The following is a 16859-nucleotide window of genomic DNA, read 5'->3' on the forward strand; positions in this document are numbered from 1 at the left end:
GGTTATCTCTTTAATGACTCTGAAGACTGTGAACCTTGACCTGGCTTCTGGACCAGGATCATTTTGGGAGGTTTTCAGAATATCTGCTGAATCAGTGGAAGGACTGCTGCAACCTCCTCAAACAGTATATTGCTAGTTAGGGAATCTGACACTGCTCAGTGCAGAGATCTGATGGGATCTCAGAGGAAAGAGTGGGTATGGCTGGATATAATGCATGATTAAAGTCCTATCAGATAGGAATGGTATAATAGTGATGTGAGGACTTTATGCATTTTTAACGGTTGAGATCCTTTAACTGTTCTTACCCTCTAAGTATGGGGATCATTATCTAAGTGGAGATTACATTTCAGGATCTTTGAAAATCAGATAGAAACTTAAAAAAAAATTTAATCTTGAAATGCTTAATTTTTGTCTTATCACTAGTTCTTTAAAAATAGCTTTTGCAAAATTGAGATAATATACCATACAAGGTTTTTGTAAGGATTAACTAATGAAATGGATTACCATGTATGTTGATTTTTTTTTTTTTTTTGCCATATGAAAATCCTGTAGCAGGCTTGTTAGTCACTAAGATGCAGAGATGAATCCCAATGCAATGTCTTTCAATGTATTTGACTTATTAAACGATTTTCATTAGTGGAAAGAGTTTCCATACCAGTAAATTTAAGATCCTTGACATTTATTGGGGTAGCTAGGTGACTCAGTGGATAGAATGCCTGGCTTGGAGTCAGGAATACTTCATGAGTTCAAATCCAGTCTCAGACACTAGTAAGTGTTTTGTGACTCTGGACAAGTTACTTCACCCTGTTTGCCTCAGTTTCCTCATCTGTAAAATGATCTGGACAAGGATATGGCAAACCACTACAGTATCTTTGCCAAGAAAACTCCAGTTCGGGTCACAGGGGGTCAGACATCACTGAAATGATGGAAAAAATGATATTTATTGATGAATCCTTGGTGGTATAGTGGATAAAATGCCAGGCATGGAACTAGGAAGATCTGAGTATAAATTTGGACTCCATTGCATGTTATCTGTGTGACCCTGGACAGGTTACTTAATCTTTGTGACCTCAGTTTCCTCATCTAAAAATGGAAGTAATAATTGCACTTACCTCACATAGGGGTTGTGAGGATCAGATGAGATAATATTTATAAATTACTTGGCAAAGTGCTAGCTATTACTGTTATTTTTGTTGTTGCTTTTGTTATCCTCTAGTGACATAAAAGGAATTGGTTTTGCATGAATATATAGTAGACTTGATGTCTTTTGGCAGTGTGGGTTGCTCCAAATAGGATCGCTATGTTGGGAAACTGGATAGATACATGGCAGAGCAGTGGTCTCCTGGGATTTTCTTCGTTTTCACTCAGTAGTTATGAAAAAAAAAATGGCATTTGTCTCCTTTTTCACCACTAGTTTAGTCATTCAGTCAGCAAGCATTAATTAAGCTCTTACTGCGTGCCAGGCATTGTTCTCAGTAAAGGGGACACACAGAAAGGCAAGCCCTTGGACTTTCTTCCACTTTTTAAAAATAACTATTTTTATCATTTGTAAAGCTGTTGGTTGTACCTGAAAGCTCACATCCTCTCCCACCAACACACACACACACACACACACGCGCGCGCACGCACACACATGCATGCATCCACGCACACACACACACACACACACACACTGTTTATTCTTATTTACCGATTATATTTCATAATGTCTTCCATTTAGAGCCGGAAGGGATTTAGAAGCCAGCTGGTCCAAACCCCTTATTTTATAGAGGAGGAGATCCTTGAAGTTAAGGTCAAAGAGATATAAATATCTCTCACCGAGTCTAGGGAAGGACTGAGGATAAAAACCTGGGAAGGGGTGAATGGGTGAATTATAGGAACTCTCTTCTGGATTGTTTTTTCAATAGTGATTAATTTGAAGTAAGTCAAATTAATGCCAAACCCTTGTTTCCCAGCTACTCTAATATTTCTAAGACTGAACAGACTTGATGAATCCACGAGAACATGTACTTAAACCTAATCAGAAAACCCCCAAGCAGTCCTCAAAGTTTCTTGTGGAAGACCTGGTGAGGGCGAATTCCCTATAGCCTAGTTAGTACAACTGGGACATGGGACACCATCTCTGGAAGTACATGTCAGGAAGCTTTTCCATGCTTCAATCCTAAATACTTCTCATGGTCTTCTACCTATTGACTCTATTTCTGCCCTTGGGAGCCAAATTAGAGTAAATCTAATCTCTCTATCCAAATTATAACTGCTGAAATACTTGGAAGACTGCTAGCATCCCTCCCTCATTTTTTTTTCTTCTACAAGACAGAAACCAATCATTTGACAGCATATTCTAGAATCTCAACCTCCCTCCTGTTCACCCTCTTATAGATCCACTCTAGTTTGTTTGAGTCTTTCCTAAAACTTAGGACTCATGTAATTGCTTTAAGGAAGAGTAAAGGGAAACCATAGTTTCCTTGTTTTGGATACTGTCCTTCTTATGTATCCTTGTAAAACATTAGTTTGTTGTTGTTGTTGTTGTTTCTTAATGCAACATCCCACTTTGGACTCATTGCGTTTGTAGTTTACTAAACTCCCTGGATCTTTTTCTTGAGAACGTGCTGGTGCAGGGATAGAGCACTGGGCCTGGAGTCACCAGGGCCTGAGTTCAAATCCAACCTCAGACACTTAGTGGTTATTACTGGACAAGTCATTTAACCTCCGTCTGCTTCAGTTTCCTTATCTGTTAAAAGGGGATAATAAAAATAGCACCCACCTCCCAGAGTTATTGTGAGGGTTAAATGAGATAATATTGAGATATTTGTAAAGTACCTGATAGTGCCTGGCACATTGTAAGAGTTACATAAATGCCAGCTATGATTGACTATTATTGTTGATGTCTGCTATGTGCACACTGTATTTGTGAAATTACTTGATCAATTTCTAAATATGTAAATTCATAATTACCTTTATGAAGTCTAGTTTTGGTCATTTTGACTCCTCTTTTTGGCCTGTCAAGATCTTTTTAGATCTTGACTTAATATTCTACAAGTTTGACAAATATTCCATCTATGCCTTCAGGGTCTGTTGATAAATCTCCTATAGCAAATGACTAGGGACAGCTGTATCCCTGGGATGTTAAACAATAGATCTTTTAAGTCACAGGTCTTTATGTCCAGTAATTCAATTGGTTTAAAATCCACTTAAGTACTCTCTCATCTAGCCTGATTTTGTCTGTAAGAATAAGACTTTCAAGTACCTTGCTGAAATCTAAATAATTATAGCTAGCCTAGCTGTTTTGTATTTACCTGTTTTACCACTAGGATTACCCTGTCAAATGAAATGAGGTTTGTCTGACATGTTTTATTCTTGGTGAAGCCAGATTGACTTTTAATGATCATTTCTCTTTCTAATTGCTAACAGACCGTGCTATTGTTAATGCTTTTTAATTTTGTAAGGGATAGAAGTCAAGCTCATTAGGCTTTAATTTGTAGGTTCTCTAGTGAAAATTAGGCCTAGTTTTCTCTTCTCCAGTCCTGAAGCACCTTTCACCTTCTTCAAGAGCTTTCAGAGATCAAGAGAGAAACTGAGCAACCAATGGCAAGTTCTGGTATCCTAGGATTTGGAGTCTAGAGATTTGAATTCCTGTAGGACAGCTTGGTCTGTCTGGCTTGTCTCCTTACTTTAGATTTTTGGTTCTTGCTGGAGTTTTTTGTCTTTCCACGCTCAAACGTTATTCTTGTAAAAGAAAATGGAAGCAAAAGTAGAGTAGACTTGTTCAGTTCTCAGAGCTGTCTGTTAGCAAGATTCTAAGAGACTCTTAGCTTTTGTCTGTATCCCCATGCCTAGCATAAATGATTCTTGATAGACTGATCATTCCAGCCACCCGAGGCAATGAATGGGAATTTTTGCCAAGTTTTCATTATAATACCATTTGGTTCCATAGTAAAAAAAAATTGGTTTTGTCATTCAGCGATTATTCATATTCTGGCTTTATAGAAAGCACAATAGAACCACAATAATAAATATAGAGAAGAGTTCTGTTTGTAATTCCAACCCCTGAATCCTAACTCAACAAGTGACCGAGTTTCTGAACACACAGACACATTACCCAGGATATTTTTATATGCAGATTAGATGGCTGAAATTGAGGCTTGTTCTCAGAAAACTTAGTATACAGAAGTTGCATAGCTTATTCAGTACCTTGAAGGGCTAGTTCACAAGTTAAAGGTGGATTTTCCACAGATTTCTGTGGTTAAATTATCTTTTGGTAAGTTTTTGCCCATAGATGATGAGGAAGCACCATCAGAAATGGTTCTCCTTTGGAGCAGTTAGGAATTTACAGAGAATATACCTCCATACTTAAAAGTGTAAGTAATTCCAGAATTTATGTAGGAGACATTTCTTCCTGCTCAGTTCTGCCCTGTTTCAGTCTTTGCTTTGAATGAGCCACCCCCATAGGCTACAAAATAGTTGTTCCTGAAATGTCTTCCTTTATAGTTTATAGTTAAGAGTCTCTTGTGTTACCCATTTGGAAGTCACTTTCCCCTCTCTCTCCTTGGTTAGTGCATCTCCCCCTTCTGGGTTCATCTTGACTTTGTTTTATCTGTGTACATGGTGTACTCCACCAGTGGAATGTAAACCTTTTGAGGACAAAAATTTCTCTTTTGTCAATTGTATCCCAAGCAACTGAGCACAGTACTTTGTACATAGCAGCATTTGACAAATGTTCGTTGAACTGAATTATGACCCTTGACTAGAACCTGGCAAGTTGTAGACAAAGTTTATGGATTAGATTATCCTAGATTATCCTCATTCTGTCTATAAGGAGTGTCTTAGTAAGATGGCACTTTGTTCAGCCCACTAAATTTCAGAATGACATTCCTGGCTAATGAAGACAAGTAGGTAGATCATAAATGGGAACTATTAATTGTGAGTAGCCAATAAGGTATTGGTGAACTTCAGCTGTAGAGTTAATAGTGGAGGGTGAAGAGGTGAGAGAGAAAGAGACCCTGACCTAGTGGATAAAGAGTGGGATTATAAAGAAGGGCCTGTGTTTGAGTCTTACTTGTAACCATGGGATCATGGGTAAAAATCAGTTGGACTTCTTCGCATCCTCAGGCAACACTTAAGAGTTTTAAGTTACAGATGAATTATCGATATGCTTTGATGCAACAAGTCTCAGGCCAGGCATGAAGTCACAATTTCAGGCACTGCACCACCCTGTTTCCTTATCCACCAAAAAATTTTAAATGAAAAAATGTTGAGTAATTTTTTTTTACTCATTTTTTAAGTTGTAAAGAGAAGAGGAAATACTTATGGTTTAGGGAGGAAAATGAAATGAATCCTACCAAGGAGGTAGGCACTTCAGGATGGCTTTGGTGCTCTCCATGGTGACTATAATCTCCACTTTGAGAGGCATGGTGACCATTTATTTACTAACTCAGATCACAATTGGTAATTGTTTTACCACATGCCACATAATTTTTACTTGCAGATTATATTCCTTTTCCTGTAAAGTTTCAGAAGGCTTTGCCAAATTAAAATGAGTCATTAATAATTGTAAGGCCTCTCCAAGCAGTTTTTCTACCCTTCTAGTGGTTTTCATCTCCTGACCTTTTTTTTTCTGTCCCTGTTCGTTAGTGGTAAGGCTGATGGTGTTCTGAGCATTACCCATCACTGTGATTCACATTAAAAAAAAAAGCCTGCCCTGTTTTCCATGGTGGGGTGGAGAGCTATAGGAACATGTTCTTTCTTCAGCCTCAAATGTTTGAGAAGCTAGAAAACCTAAGGAATTTCTGTGGATTCCTTATATTAAGATCAGATGTGCAAATGTCACACAGAATATCTTCCATATTTGGATAAAAGTGGTTTAGATGGAAAATATTTGAGATTTCTGAATTGCCACACATCTAGGAGCAAAATGAGAATAACAAGAATTGTTTGGGGTCGGTATCACTTCCTTAGATGTATGAGATTAGTGGTCCAGTGTCTCTTAGGAGGGAATTGAAGTGTATCTGTTACATCTCCATCATAAAAAGTATTTTGTGAATTACCAAACCAGGCTAATGAAGAGAATGGAATGCAGAGCCTCTGTAGAACTAATTGAAATGATCTAAAAAGGCTTGATATCATCAGTTAGAGGACAGTTATTAAACAATCTGCAAAATATTCGTTTTTAATGGACGCTGAGATGGGATATATGTTCAGAAGTGAGGCACCTCACAAAGGTGGCCTCAAAGGGTGAGGTTAAGAGTTAGTTGCTCTCATGTTAGACAATGAATTGTTTGAAGACAAGGACCATTCATTATACGTAGATTTCTCTCCCACAGTGCCTAGCATAGTGATGGATACATCTTTTTTTGTTGTTGTTCTTCAGTCATCTCCAACTCTTTGTGATCCCATTTGGGAATTTCCTGGCAAAGATACTGGAGTGGTTTGCCATTTCCTTCTCCAGCTCGTTTTACAAATGAGGAAACTGAGGCAAACAGGGTTAAGTGACTTGCTCAGGGTTGCACAGCTAGTAAGTATCTGAGACCAGATTTGAATTCAAGATGAGTCTTCCTAACTCTAGACCTGGTGTTCTTTCCATGATGTCACCTGTGCAATGCCCTGGCTATACCCTAGGTGCTTCATAAATACTTGTAGATTGATTAAACAATCCTTGTCTTTGTTTTCACAATTTCTGTTCACCCGCTTATCATTTAACTAGAAAGACTTAGAAATTCTTTGGCCCCTTTGCTACATTTAACTACTTTTTATATATTTGTACTTAGTCACTTTTATTTATGATACATTTACTTTTACCCCATTTGACTGTGTGCTGCTTCTGAGTAGAAAGCATTGTTTTATTTTTCATTTATGCTTGTTTCCCCAGTACTTTGTGTAGGGCCCGGTGCCTGGTAGGAGCTTCATAAATATTGTTTGTTATTTGATTGATGCAATCTCTTGTTTTATTTTGTCTTATTTTGTTTCAGCATTTTGGGTTCTTCTGAACAAATAGGTGCAGGGCAGAGTTTTCTTTTGTCTCAATTAAACTGGCATTTGTTTGGTGTTACACATAGTTTTCATTTTATTAGGTTACTTTTTTTTTTAACTTGATCACATCTGTAACAGGAGTCTAAATTATAATGTTTTCATATTTTAGAACAGCATGTATTCCCTTATTTGAGAAGCTTTGGAGGTCAGTAGTTCTATTAGTGGGAATCTTTATTTTGTTAGTATTAAAAACCAGTGGTTTTCCTTTTTGGTTCAGTTATTTTACTTTCCAAAATATTATTTATCATCCTTCCAAACTTCATCTGAGATGCATGATACTGGCCATGCCTCTGAGGCAGAAAAAGTACGTCATGAGTGTGTTATTTGATTTAATAGAGGGAGGACTTCTGCACATTTTGTGATTGTATGCTGTATAAAAAGCTGACTTGCTTCCTAATTGGATTGAGAACAGTTTGGACTCAAGTTAGTTGGTACCTCTTTCCCATATTTCTGGTCCATGAAGTTGAAAGTGAGGAATGTTGGTCAGGCAGAATAACACACATCTTTCCTTATATGCAGAAGAGCACAGCTCCTGTTGAGGGCCATCAATACCCTTCTTTCAAGTATCTTCATTTCTGGAAAGGAATCTTTCATTTATTTTTCATCATTTGCCTCTTCTCTTTGAGTCTCAGGCTTTTACACCATCCAAAATGAGATTTCTTTTTTAATTTTTCTTTGTCGTGCCACCTCTTCACTTCCCCACAGAAATGGGGAACTCTTTAATTCTGATTCAAAAATCTTTTTTTTTATACACACAAAAAAGCCATTTAATTTGATGGTAAAGAGGTTATTAATGCTTTGGTGAGAACAGCTTCAGTACAGTAGTGGGGACACATGACAAATTGTAAAGGATTTAGGAGTGGTTGGCAAGAAAGAGGCAAAAGTGCATGTAGACAAATAGAATAGAGGGCAAGGGTAAAGGAAAAGTTTATTTTATGAAAGGGAGTCCTGAATATGTTTATAAGCTAAGGGGAAGGAGATGAGAGAAAGACTGAAGGTGCACAAGAAACGGAGATAGGTCACAGAGAACATGAGATAGAGCAGTATGTGTGGAAAGGGCAACTTTAACAAGAAAGGAGGCAGAATGGGTGAGGGCAGAGGGTGATAAGAAGGACAGATGAAGTTGAAGAAATTCACCAAAAATCTTTTAATGTTAGAGCTGAAAAGTACTTTAGAGAGCATCTAATTTCAACCTCCTTTAACAGCCGAAGACATTGAGAACTAGAAAGCAGATAAAGCACCAAGAAATGGTTAGATGGGCAGAAGAGGAAGGAGGAATATTATTTTTTCTCCTTTTCTTGATCTCTTGATCATATGACAAAGTTAGATTCAACTTTTCTTCTAACAATTTAATTATTAAAGAAAATCAAAATCGAGTGAAGGAAAATTTTTACAGTTCTTCTGCCCAAGCCTCTTTGAATGGGCCTTGCTTAAACTGATTTTCACTAGGGAAAAAATGTGCCAACTAGATAGAAATGAACAGATTATAAGAATAGGAGCCTAGTGATGCTCAGGAACAGTGGTGTTGTTGGGGTAGTAGCCTGGGTCTAGGAGATGGAACCTGGTGTGAATGTAGTCTCTGGAGAGACAGGAAGTGCACATTTATGGAGTCAGCCCATTGGATTATAAGACTCTGGTCTGATTATGACTGAGTGAGGCCTGTGGGGCATGTTTGGAGGTAAAAGGTGAATTAAAAAAAAAAAAATATATATATATATATATATATATATATATGTGTGTGTGTGTGTGTGTGTGTGTGTGTGTGTGTAAAACAAATATTCATATAGTTTCCATAGGAGCACAGATAAGTGTGGCCCCATCTCTTACTCTTCCATATTGTTGCATTTGTGCCAACGCTATTCCTAAAATGTATTTAAAAACTCGAGCAAGAATTAAGTAAATGGTCCCCCCCATATGCTCTAGTTCACCCTACACTTGCAATTAATGGCTACAAACAGCATGTATAGATCACTACTAGCTGAAGTACAGGTTCTTCAGTGATGTTCCATTCCGCTTTCCCAAGCACAAGATAATGGCAAAGTGTTGTTCTTTTGATCCTCTGCTTCTGCCGGAAAACATTGGTTCTTGATTTGTTGCACGCCTTGCCATGCTGGCCCAGACATAACATGATAGATAGTGGGTGTCTGGAATCCATTGATGAAGATGAGGTAAATGACCAAACCTTTATGTGCTATGTAAGTGATGGCATATATGGACCAATCAATTGCATCCTTTTTGATCATGCACATGTTAAACCTATTCTATAAGAGTGACCCAACCTAGATGAGAAGTATTACTCTTTCATGTGTGTGTAATTGTTGGTTCCCATATAAATTATTATTACATATGTGTGTATACACATATATATAATAATTTATATTTATACTGGAACCAACATGTGATGACCTTAATCACATTGTTCAATGCTGTGATTTACCAGAAATGCATATGGGAGATTGGATGCTGTTTGAAAACGTGAGCTGTTTCAAATACTATTGCTCCTGCTTCTAGGTAGAAGTTGGTTTATAAAGGTGCAAGGATGAGAAAGTCATTGTGGATTGGTGATTGGAGGAGCGAAGTGACCGAGGACTCTGGAAATACTGAAAAACAGGGACAGGAAAAGAAGGAAATTTCATTCTCTCTCCAGTCCTTTGAAGGGGGGAGGCTATTTATTCCAAGGCTCTTGTTCCGTAGATGAGGAGAGAGTTTATGTGATTTGACTACAGTCACACAGTAACTGGCTGAACCCCCTCCTGTATTCATTCTGTCCTGAAATAGGCAGTGTAAATATTATCCCAATTTTTTTATACATTATAAACCTCCGTTTTGTCACATAGCTAGTAAATGTTGACCTCAGAACTCAGATCTGGGCCTGTGGAGAATAACTTCAGTATCGCTGTCCATGATGCTCATAACTAATGTTAGGGAACTCACATTCTTATTTTGGGGTGGGGGTGGGGAGTGAGATATGAAAAAATACAAATTATATACTAAATCATTTTAGCTTCAGGATTAGAAGAGAACACTAATAATGGAGGACGTCAGGGAAGTCCTCAGTTGAGTTAAGCTCGGAAGAAAACTGAGCAATGTTCTAGGAGGTGGCTTTGTTGGGGGAACACTCTTTAGGCTTGGCAGGTGGATGTCTTGTACCTGGGAACAGGAGATGGAATGTCCTGAAGGAGGAACTGCAAGTAGACTGGTTTAGGTTATTAGCATTATAAAAGAATCACAAGGTTTAGAGCTGGAATAGGACTGGATCATTTGAATCAACCTTCTCCTTTTACAGGTGAGGAGACAGAGGCTTTGGGAGGTTTTTAAGATACCTGCTCAAGGGTTTTTGGTTTTGCCTTTGCTTGATGGAAGGGTTGGTTCATTATTTGGAACTGACTCACTGTCTGCAGCCACCCTTGATGCATTTAAAATACGACTTGATTTGTTTAAAATTTACTTTTAAATTCAATTCTTCATGAACAGATCTGACAGGTTCGCATGCTAACAGTGGGCAAATATTATTAGTCATTGCATGTAAATATATTAGATTCCCACCAGAATCATCTATCAGTTGCATGTAATGATAAACCTTTTTTATTTTTAAGGGTCTAGATGAATATGAAGATGATGAAGCAGGCCAAAAAGAGAGGAAGAGAGAAGATGCTATCACACAACAGAATACGATACAGAATGAAGCTTCAACCTCCGATGCTGGGGCTTCATCCCTACTGCAGGTAAGGGTTTTTAAATTATGAGTGAGCACATTTACAGGTCATCTAGTCACCTCCCAAATTTGCAATGATCTATAATGAATTTTGCTGTCAGATTTGATCTAATATCACCTGTTTGTTTTAATTAAATTATTTTAGAACAACCCATCCACAACTTTCCATCAAACATATATGCAGTGAATGTTACAAAAAAGATAAATGCTTAATTTTTTACACACACACACAAGCAGTGAATGAAAATTGAAAAAAGATAAATTTTGGTTTGATTCCCATTTGAATATTTATATGCACCTGGGTAAATATACATGCATACATGCACATGTAAAATGCATGTGTGTGTGTGTGTGTGTATAATACATAAATACATTACTCTCCCTCCTGTACTCCTCAGTGCAGTTTTTTACACAGTGGAAAGCCATCTTTCATCTTTGTGCCTTTGTATTGATTGATCCCATGCTTGAAATGAACATCATCCTCATCTCTGCTTCATAGAATCCTTATTTTCTTTCAAAACGGAGCTCAAACACTACTTTCCACTTATGTGTACTTTTTATTTATGTGTATTTATTTTCTTTCTGTTTAGTTTTGTATTAACCCTCCACATGTACTTGTTTCTTCTGTTAGAATGTAAATTCTTTGAGAATAGTGATTTTTATTCTTTGTATGTCTCTTGACATTAAAGGATACCTGTGGGGAAGCTGGCTATTGATAATCCTTTGTTCCCAGTACATGACACACCCACCTCTTTTTCTACCCTCCCTACTTATATCATTTCCCACTACTTTATACTAAAAAGTTCCAACTCGTGCCCTCCTTACTCTTTTCTGTTGTCCATTGGATGAGACCTAAAATCTTCAATCTTTTGGAGGCTAGTGTTCTTCCAGAAGATTGTTAACTTTTAAAAAAGTCAGCAGACGAGCCTTTGTTTCATGAAGAAGCTCGGGGTGATGGGTATTACACTTTCTTAAATTCATTCCAATACTCAGTTCATCAAAACTTCTAGATTTAAAAAACAAAACATTAATTGATACTTAACTAACAATTCCCCACTTGGTACTTTAAACAACAACAAAACCTCATTATTAAGTTCAAGATTTTGCATCTAAATGATTAAGAAAAATCACCTAGAATAGGAGCTTTAAGTTTTCTTACCAGATTGACATTAACCCATTAATCAACACTGGTTCTGGATATTCAGCCATTTCTGAATCTATCTCAGTCTTATTGTAATCCAGGGCACATCTCTCCATTTTAGCCATTAGATTTTCATGAGAGACTTTACCCAATGATTTGTTTAAATTCAGAGATGCTGTATCATTTCTTTGATCTTTTTGCCTAGTCTCTATATCAGAAGAGCAAATGGGGTCAGTGTAGCTTAACTAGTTCTTTTAAACAACAACAGCAGGTTTTTTTTAAAAAAATTGTCTTTGTTTCAGTCCTCCCTGTTGAAACATCTGTTGTGATGAAAAGAATTATGTTAAAAAGAAAATTGATTGTGAAACTGTATCTGATAGTGTATACCTAAATTAATCCGTCTTAGTAGTCTCCCACCTTTGCTTTAAGGGAGGAGATCTATTTAATTAGCATCACATTTAAAAAAAATTAATGGAATTTTCATTTTATCACCACTTTTATCCACATATATTTGAAAAATAATAATTAGTGTGCAGGAAATAGTCATTGTAACGAAAGTAACTCTGCCACTTTTTTATGTAGTCACATTGTTCACTTTGTTGCTGCTAAATAAAGATCAAAATGACAACCATATAATTCTCATTAAATCAGTTCATATAAGTCTTCCAAGGTTTCTCTGGAATCTTTCCCTTTATAATTTCTTATAGTACTATAATATTCCATTATAATCATAGACCGTAATTTGTTTAGCTGTTCTTCAATTGATGGGCATTTCCTTATTTTCCAGTTCTTTGCCACTACACAAAGAATATAATATAATTTTGTACACATAGGACCTTTTCTCTTCAATGTCTTTAGGATATGGACCTCATAGGCATGTTATATTGCTTGGCTTGTTCTTAATGAAGTCGGCTGCCTCATAGTAGATTGTCATTTTTCTTTATTCTTTTAATAACTTCTTCTAGGATTTTGCTGAATGGTTTTTTTTTTTGCTTTTTGGAGGGCAATTGGGGTTAAGTGACTTGCCCAAGGTCATACAGCTAGTTTTTGTGTTAAGTGTCTGAGGCCAGGTTTGAACTCAGGTCCTCCCAACTCCAGGGCCAGTGCTCTATTCACTGCGCTACCTAGCCGCCACCCCCTACCTCCCCCCCTCCTCCAATTTTGTTGAATATTGATGTAAAACTGTGGCATTTGGTTTGTGGAATCTTGTTTAAAATGCAAGATTTTGCTCCTGTGTTGCTCATCTCTACCATTCTCCCCTATTCCTCACATTTGCACATTCTTCCTATAACTTTGGGATGATCCTTCCCCTGGGCTAGGTGCCTTGAATTCTTTTAAGACAGTAAGATGTTCTCTTTCTATACTTCACTTCTATTGGGTTCAGTTTCTTAACCTCTTAAGTTCTGTGCTTTTTTTTTTTTTATCTGGATGGAGAATTCAGTTCAATAATCATTTATCAGTCACCTCTTTTATCCAGAGGCTATGCTAGGCATTAAGGGAGATTAAAAAGTCTTACCAAGGTTTGAGGTCTGCTGTCATGGAATTGAACAATCTAGGAGGTAGCTATTACCTGTTTGCAAACAACTAATACAAAATAGGTCATAAGTGCATGAGAGAAGTATAAATTGAATACTAGGGGGAAAAGTAAGATAGAAGTCCAGAGTACCAGCTCATAACATTGCCCAGACTGCTTTGAATTCATCAGATGAGTTCTGCAATAATGTCCTGATCCTACAGCCCAGCTTGGCCCCAGTGCCCAGTGAAGGCTTTGTTTTTTTACTGAGATTATTGAATATACTTTATATAATTAGATTGCTGATTCACTGGACCACGACAGGCAAATTGTTCCGCCTGGATGCTTCTGGACCTGGAGGGAAGAGAATAGGAGGAAAATAAATTTAGAGAATTTTGGTGGGTTTTTTTTTTCATCTTTAAGGCAAGTTTAACTTTACTGGGCATTATTAGCACTGCTCATTTTGCTTTATTGAAAAAAAAGTGGCATTTAGGGTGGGAAGAATAACCAGAAGGACTGATATTGGCTGTCTAAAATTTGTCCTGGATTATGCTGGAGAGATGTCTCACCTACCTTTCCGCTCTTTTTTCATGCCCCTGTTCTTCACACCCACTCATCCCTGCTGTTGCTTTGCTCTAGTCTCTGTTTGTTGTACACGGCCTTTCATTTCCTGACCTTTGCCTTTGCACAAGTGCCCCTCACCCCCAAGTATGGAGCTTCCTATAGGCCTTGTGGAATCCCTAGCTTCCTTGGAACCCATCCCAGGTACCGCCTCCTCCCTGAGGCCATGCCTGATCCTCTAGTTGATGGGGCTGACTCTCCCAGGAAATTGCTTTGTAAATACTTTGTACTTAACATATTTGTGAACTTGCTTCCTCCCAATAGAAAGAGAAAGTTCCTTTGAGACCTGACACTGTCTTGTTTTTGTCTCCTGGCCCCTACCTAGCACAGTGCATAATTGAATTCTTAGATCTTAGTATAAACTGTCATAAAATCACCTGTACACAAACATACAATTTCCAAGAATAAGATAAATCTTACATTCCAATTCAAACATATGTCTTCCTTAAGCTTGTACCCTTGGTTACTTATAGTCAAGCATTTATGATGTGCCTGTTGTATCACAGGCACCTTGTTAGGCAGTAGAGATACTGAAAGAGTCAAGAGAGAGCCCCTGCCTTCAAGAAGCTTACAGTTTAATGGAGGAAACAGCAAGCAAATTAATTTGTATAAATAAACTATATACAGGAAAAAGAGGCAGTAAATCAAAAAGCGAAGGCACAAGAAGTAAGAGTGATCAGAAGAGTTTCCTGTAGAAGATGGGATTTTAGTTGGAGCTTGGAAGGAAGCCAGGGCAGCAGCCAGGAGGTGGAGATGGGGAGGGAGAACATTCCAAGCCTGGGGGACAGATGAAAAATGCCTGAGCCTAGAGATGGAGCATTTTGTTCAAGAGACAGCATGGAGGAGGCCAGTGTCTCTGGGTGGAAGATTACACAGCAAGGGGGGAATTTGATCTCCTGCATAACATCTTCACCATATTTTTAATAATCCACCCTAGCGTTACCAACATCATGTTTATAAACTTTCTTAGACTGGGTTACTTCTGTAGCTCTGCTATCTAGCTTTTGTTCATCTCTTCTTAATTCTTAGGAACTTCAGTTTTAGAGGATGGTATTTAGTCTTAACTTATTCCCAAATATGGGGGTGAGGGAGGAACCCTTGGATTTGGAACATGAGACTCCATGTACAAAAACCACCGTATTAAGTTGTGAGGTTTATGCATTTAATTGTGACAAGAATGTAGAGAAGGGAGGGGTCACCAAGGCATAGAACAGAGGAGAAAGCTAGATGAAGGAAATGGAACATGAGCTTATTTTCAATGTTAAAATAATACAGATTGAGAGAATAAAGGGCAGGGTTCCAGGCTGGTGCAGCAGCTTGAGCCAATAGCACATATGTAGGAACAGGCATGGAATTTGTGGAGGGCAGTCAGGCCATTGCTTAAACACTGCTGGTGGAAAAGGAAGATGCCCCTTTGTTGAGGAATGATCATCTTTACTGGTGATTAATGAAGAAATCACCTGTAATTTCTATTCATATCTGGATTCAGTCATGTCTGATGAAGGGAATTTTGTACTTCCCATGACATAAAGAAGGCAGATCAGATAAATCTCCTAGGCTTGCCCAGACCAACTCATAAGCATTCTCACTCAGGTCTTGCTTTGGCTGTCTGGTACTGTGGCTTCCTCTGATTAGCATGATTCATTTCTGCTGCACGGTATTTTGGTTTACAAAGCCTTACTTTCCATCCTCAATTTTTAAATATATTGGGAGTAAAGGTAGAAAAAGAAATGCTTTTTGACTTACCTAAGGTCTTTTCTTACAGCAGCTGTAAGGTAGGCTAATGCAAATACTATTACCCTTACTTTACGTATGAGAAAACTGAGATCCAGAGGGAGGAAGTCACTTAGTCAAGACTTGGTCTGTTGGCCTCAGTTTGTTCAGCAATAAAATGGGTGGGTTGAAGTAGATCAGGGGTTCCTGTTTAGTCATTAATGGGTTCTGGATGATGGTCCAAGGGTTTTGTGCTCACAGTTTTTTAATGGTATCTTAGAAGTAAATAATTGCAGAATGTTATGAATAAAATATTAATTACTAGAAACCACTGAGGTTGATGGTTGCTTGGGTTCTTTGCAGTTCTGGTTTAATTATAGATGTAAAGGAGGAAATGACTTGGGGCCATCTAGCCCCCTTCCTCACTCCTCCCCTGCATTTAACACCTTCATTTTATAGAGAGAAAATTAGAGGTCCAAGAGGTTAATTGAAACCAAGACTTAAACCAGTGTGAAAATCTGGCACTTTTTATTGCCATAGAATGTTGTAATCAAGAGAATACAGCAATATCCTTGACAGGTGTAAGTAATGATCATACCAAAAGCTGAAAGTATGATTAACCATAATAAGTGACTAAAATTTTGGTTAAACTTCTCCATAGTTTCTCTTTATACCCCCCCCATAAAAACCTTTTCTCCCTAGTACTTCTAGAAAAATGATCAAATTTTTAAAATGTAATAATCATCTAGAGATGCCATTAAAACAAAAAGCGCTCTGATTAAACTGATTAGCACTAAGCTATGAAGAAAACTTCTTTCTGTCTCTTTCCCTTTGCTTTTTGTAGTGTTTTCATTTTAAAAGACTATACCAGCCTACATGATTATATAACTACCTGTTGAATTTCAGGAAGTCATAGAATCTTATAATTTGAAAAGTTTTCAAAACTAATCCCTTTCACGACAAACTTAAAAAGTATTCATTTAACCTCTGCTGGAATATTTCTGCAGACAGGGAACTAATAACTAATGGAAAGAAACTATTTCATTTGTCTACAGCTTTAATTGGATTGATATTAAGCAGAAACCTGTCTTCCTGTGACTTTTACTTATTGGTCCTCAAACATTTATGAA

The 16859-nt window shown here is 37.6% G+C and overlaps 1 protein-coding gene across 1 annotated transcript in view; it reads left to right on the forward strand.

Moving 5' to 3' along the window:
• PAWR (pro-apoptotic WT1 regulator) overlaps positions 1–16859 on the forward strand; it is a 137808-nt gene that overhangs the window by 82207 nt on the left and 38742 nt on the right. Inside the window, exon 3 of the mRNA XM_069094801.1 lies at positions 10623–10751. Coding sequence (XP_068950902.1) covers positions 10623–10751 — 129 coding nt within the window. The remainder of the gene's footprint in view (positions 1–10622; positions 10752–16859) is intronic.

Source organism: Petaurus breviceps, unplaced genomic scaffold (genome assembly GCF_028583685.1).
Source record: "Petaurus breviceps papuanus isolate PSGF00001 unplaced genomic scaffold, PetGlider_PUasm1.0 221, whole genome shotgun sequence".
In the NCBI taxonomy this organism is placed as follows: Eukaryota; Metazoa; Chordata; class Mammalia; order Diprotodontia; family Petauridae; genus Petaurus; species Petaurus breviceps.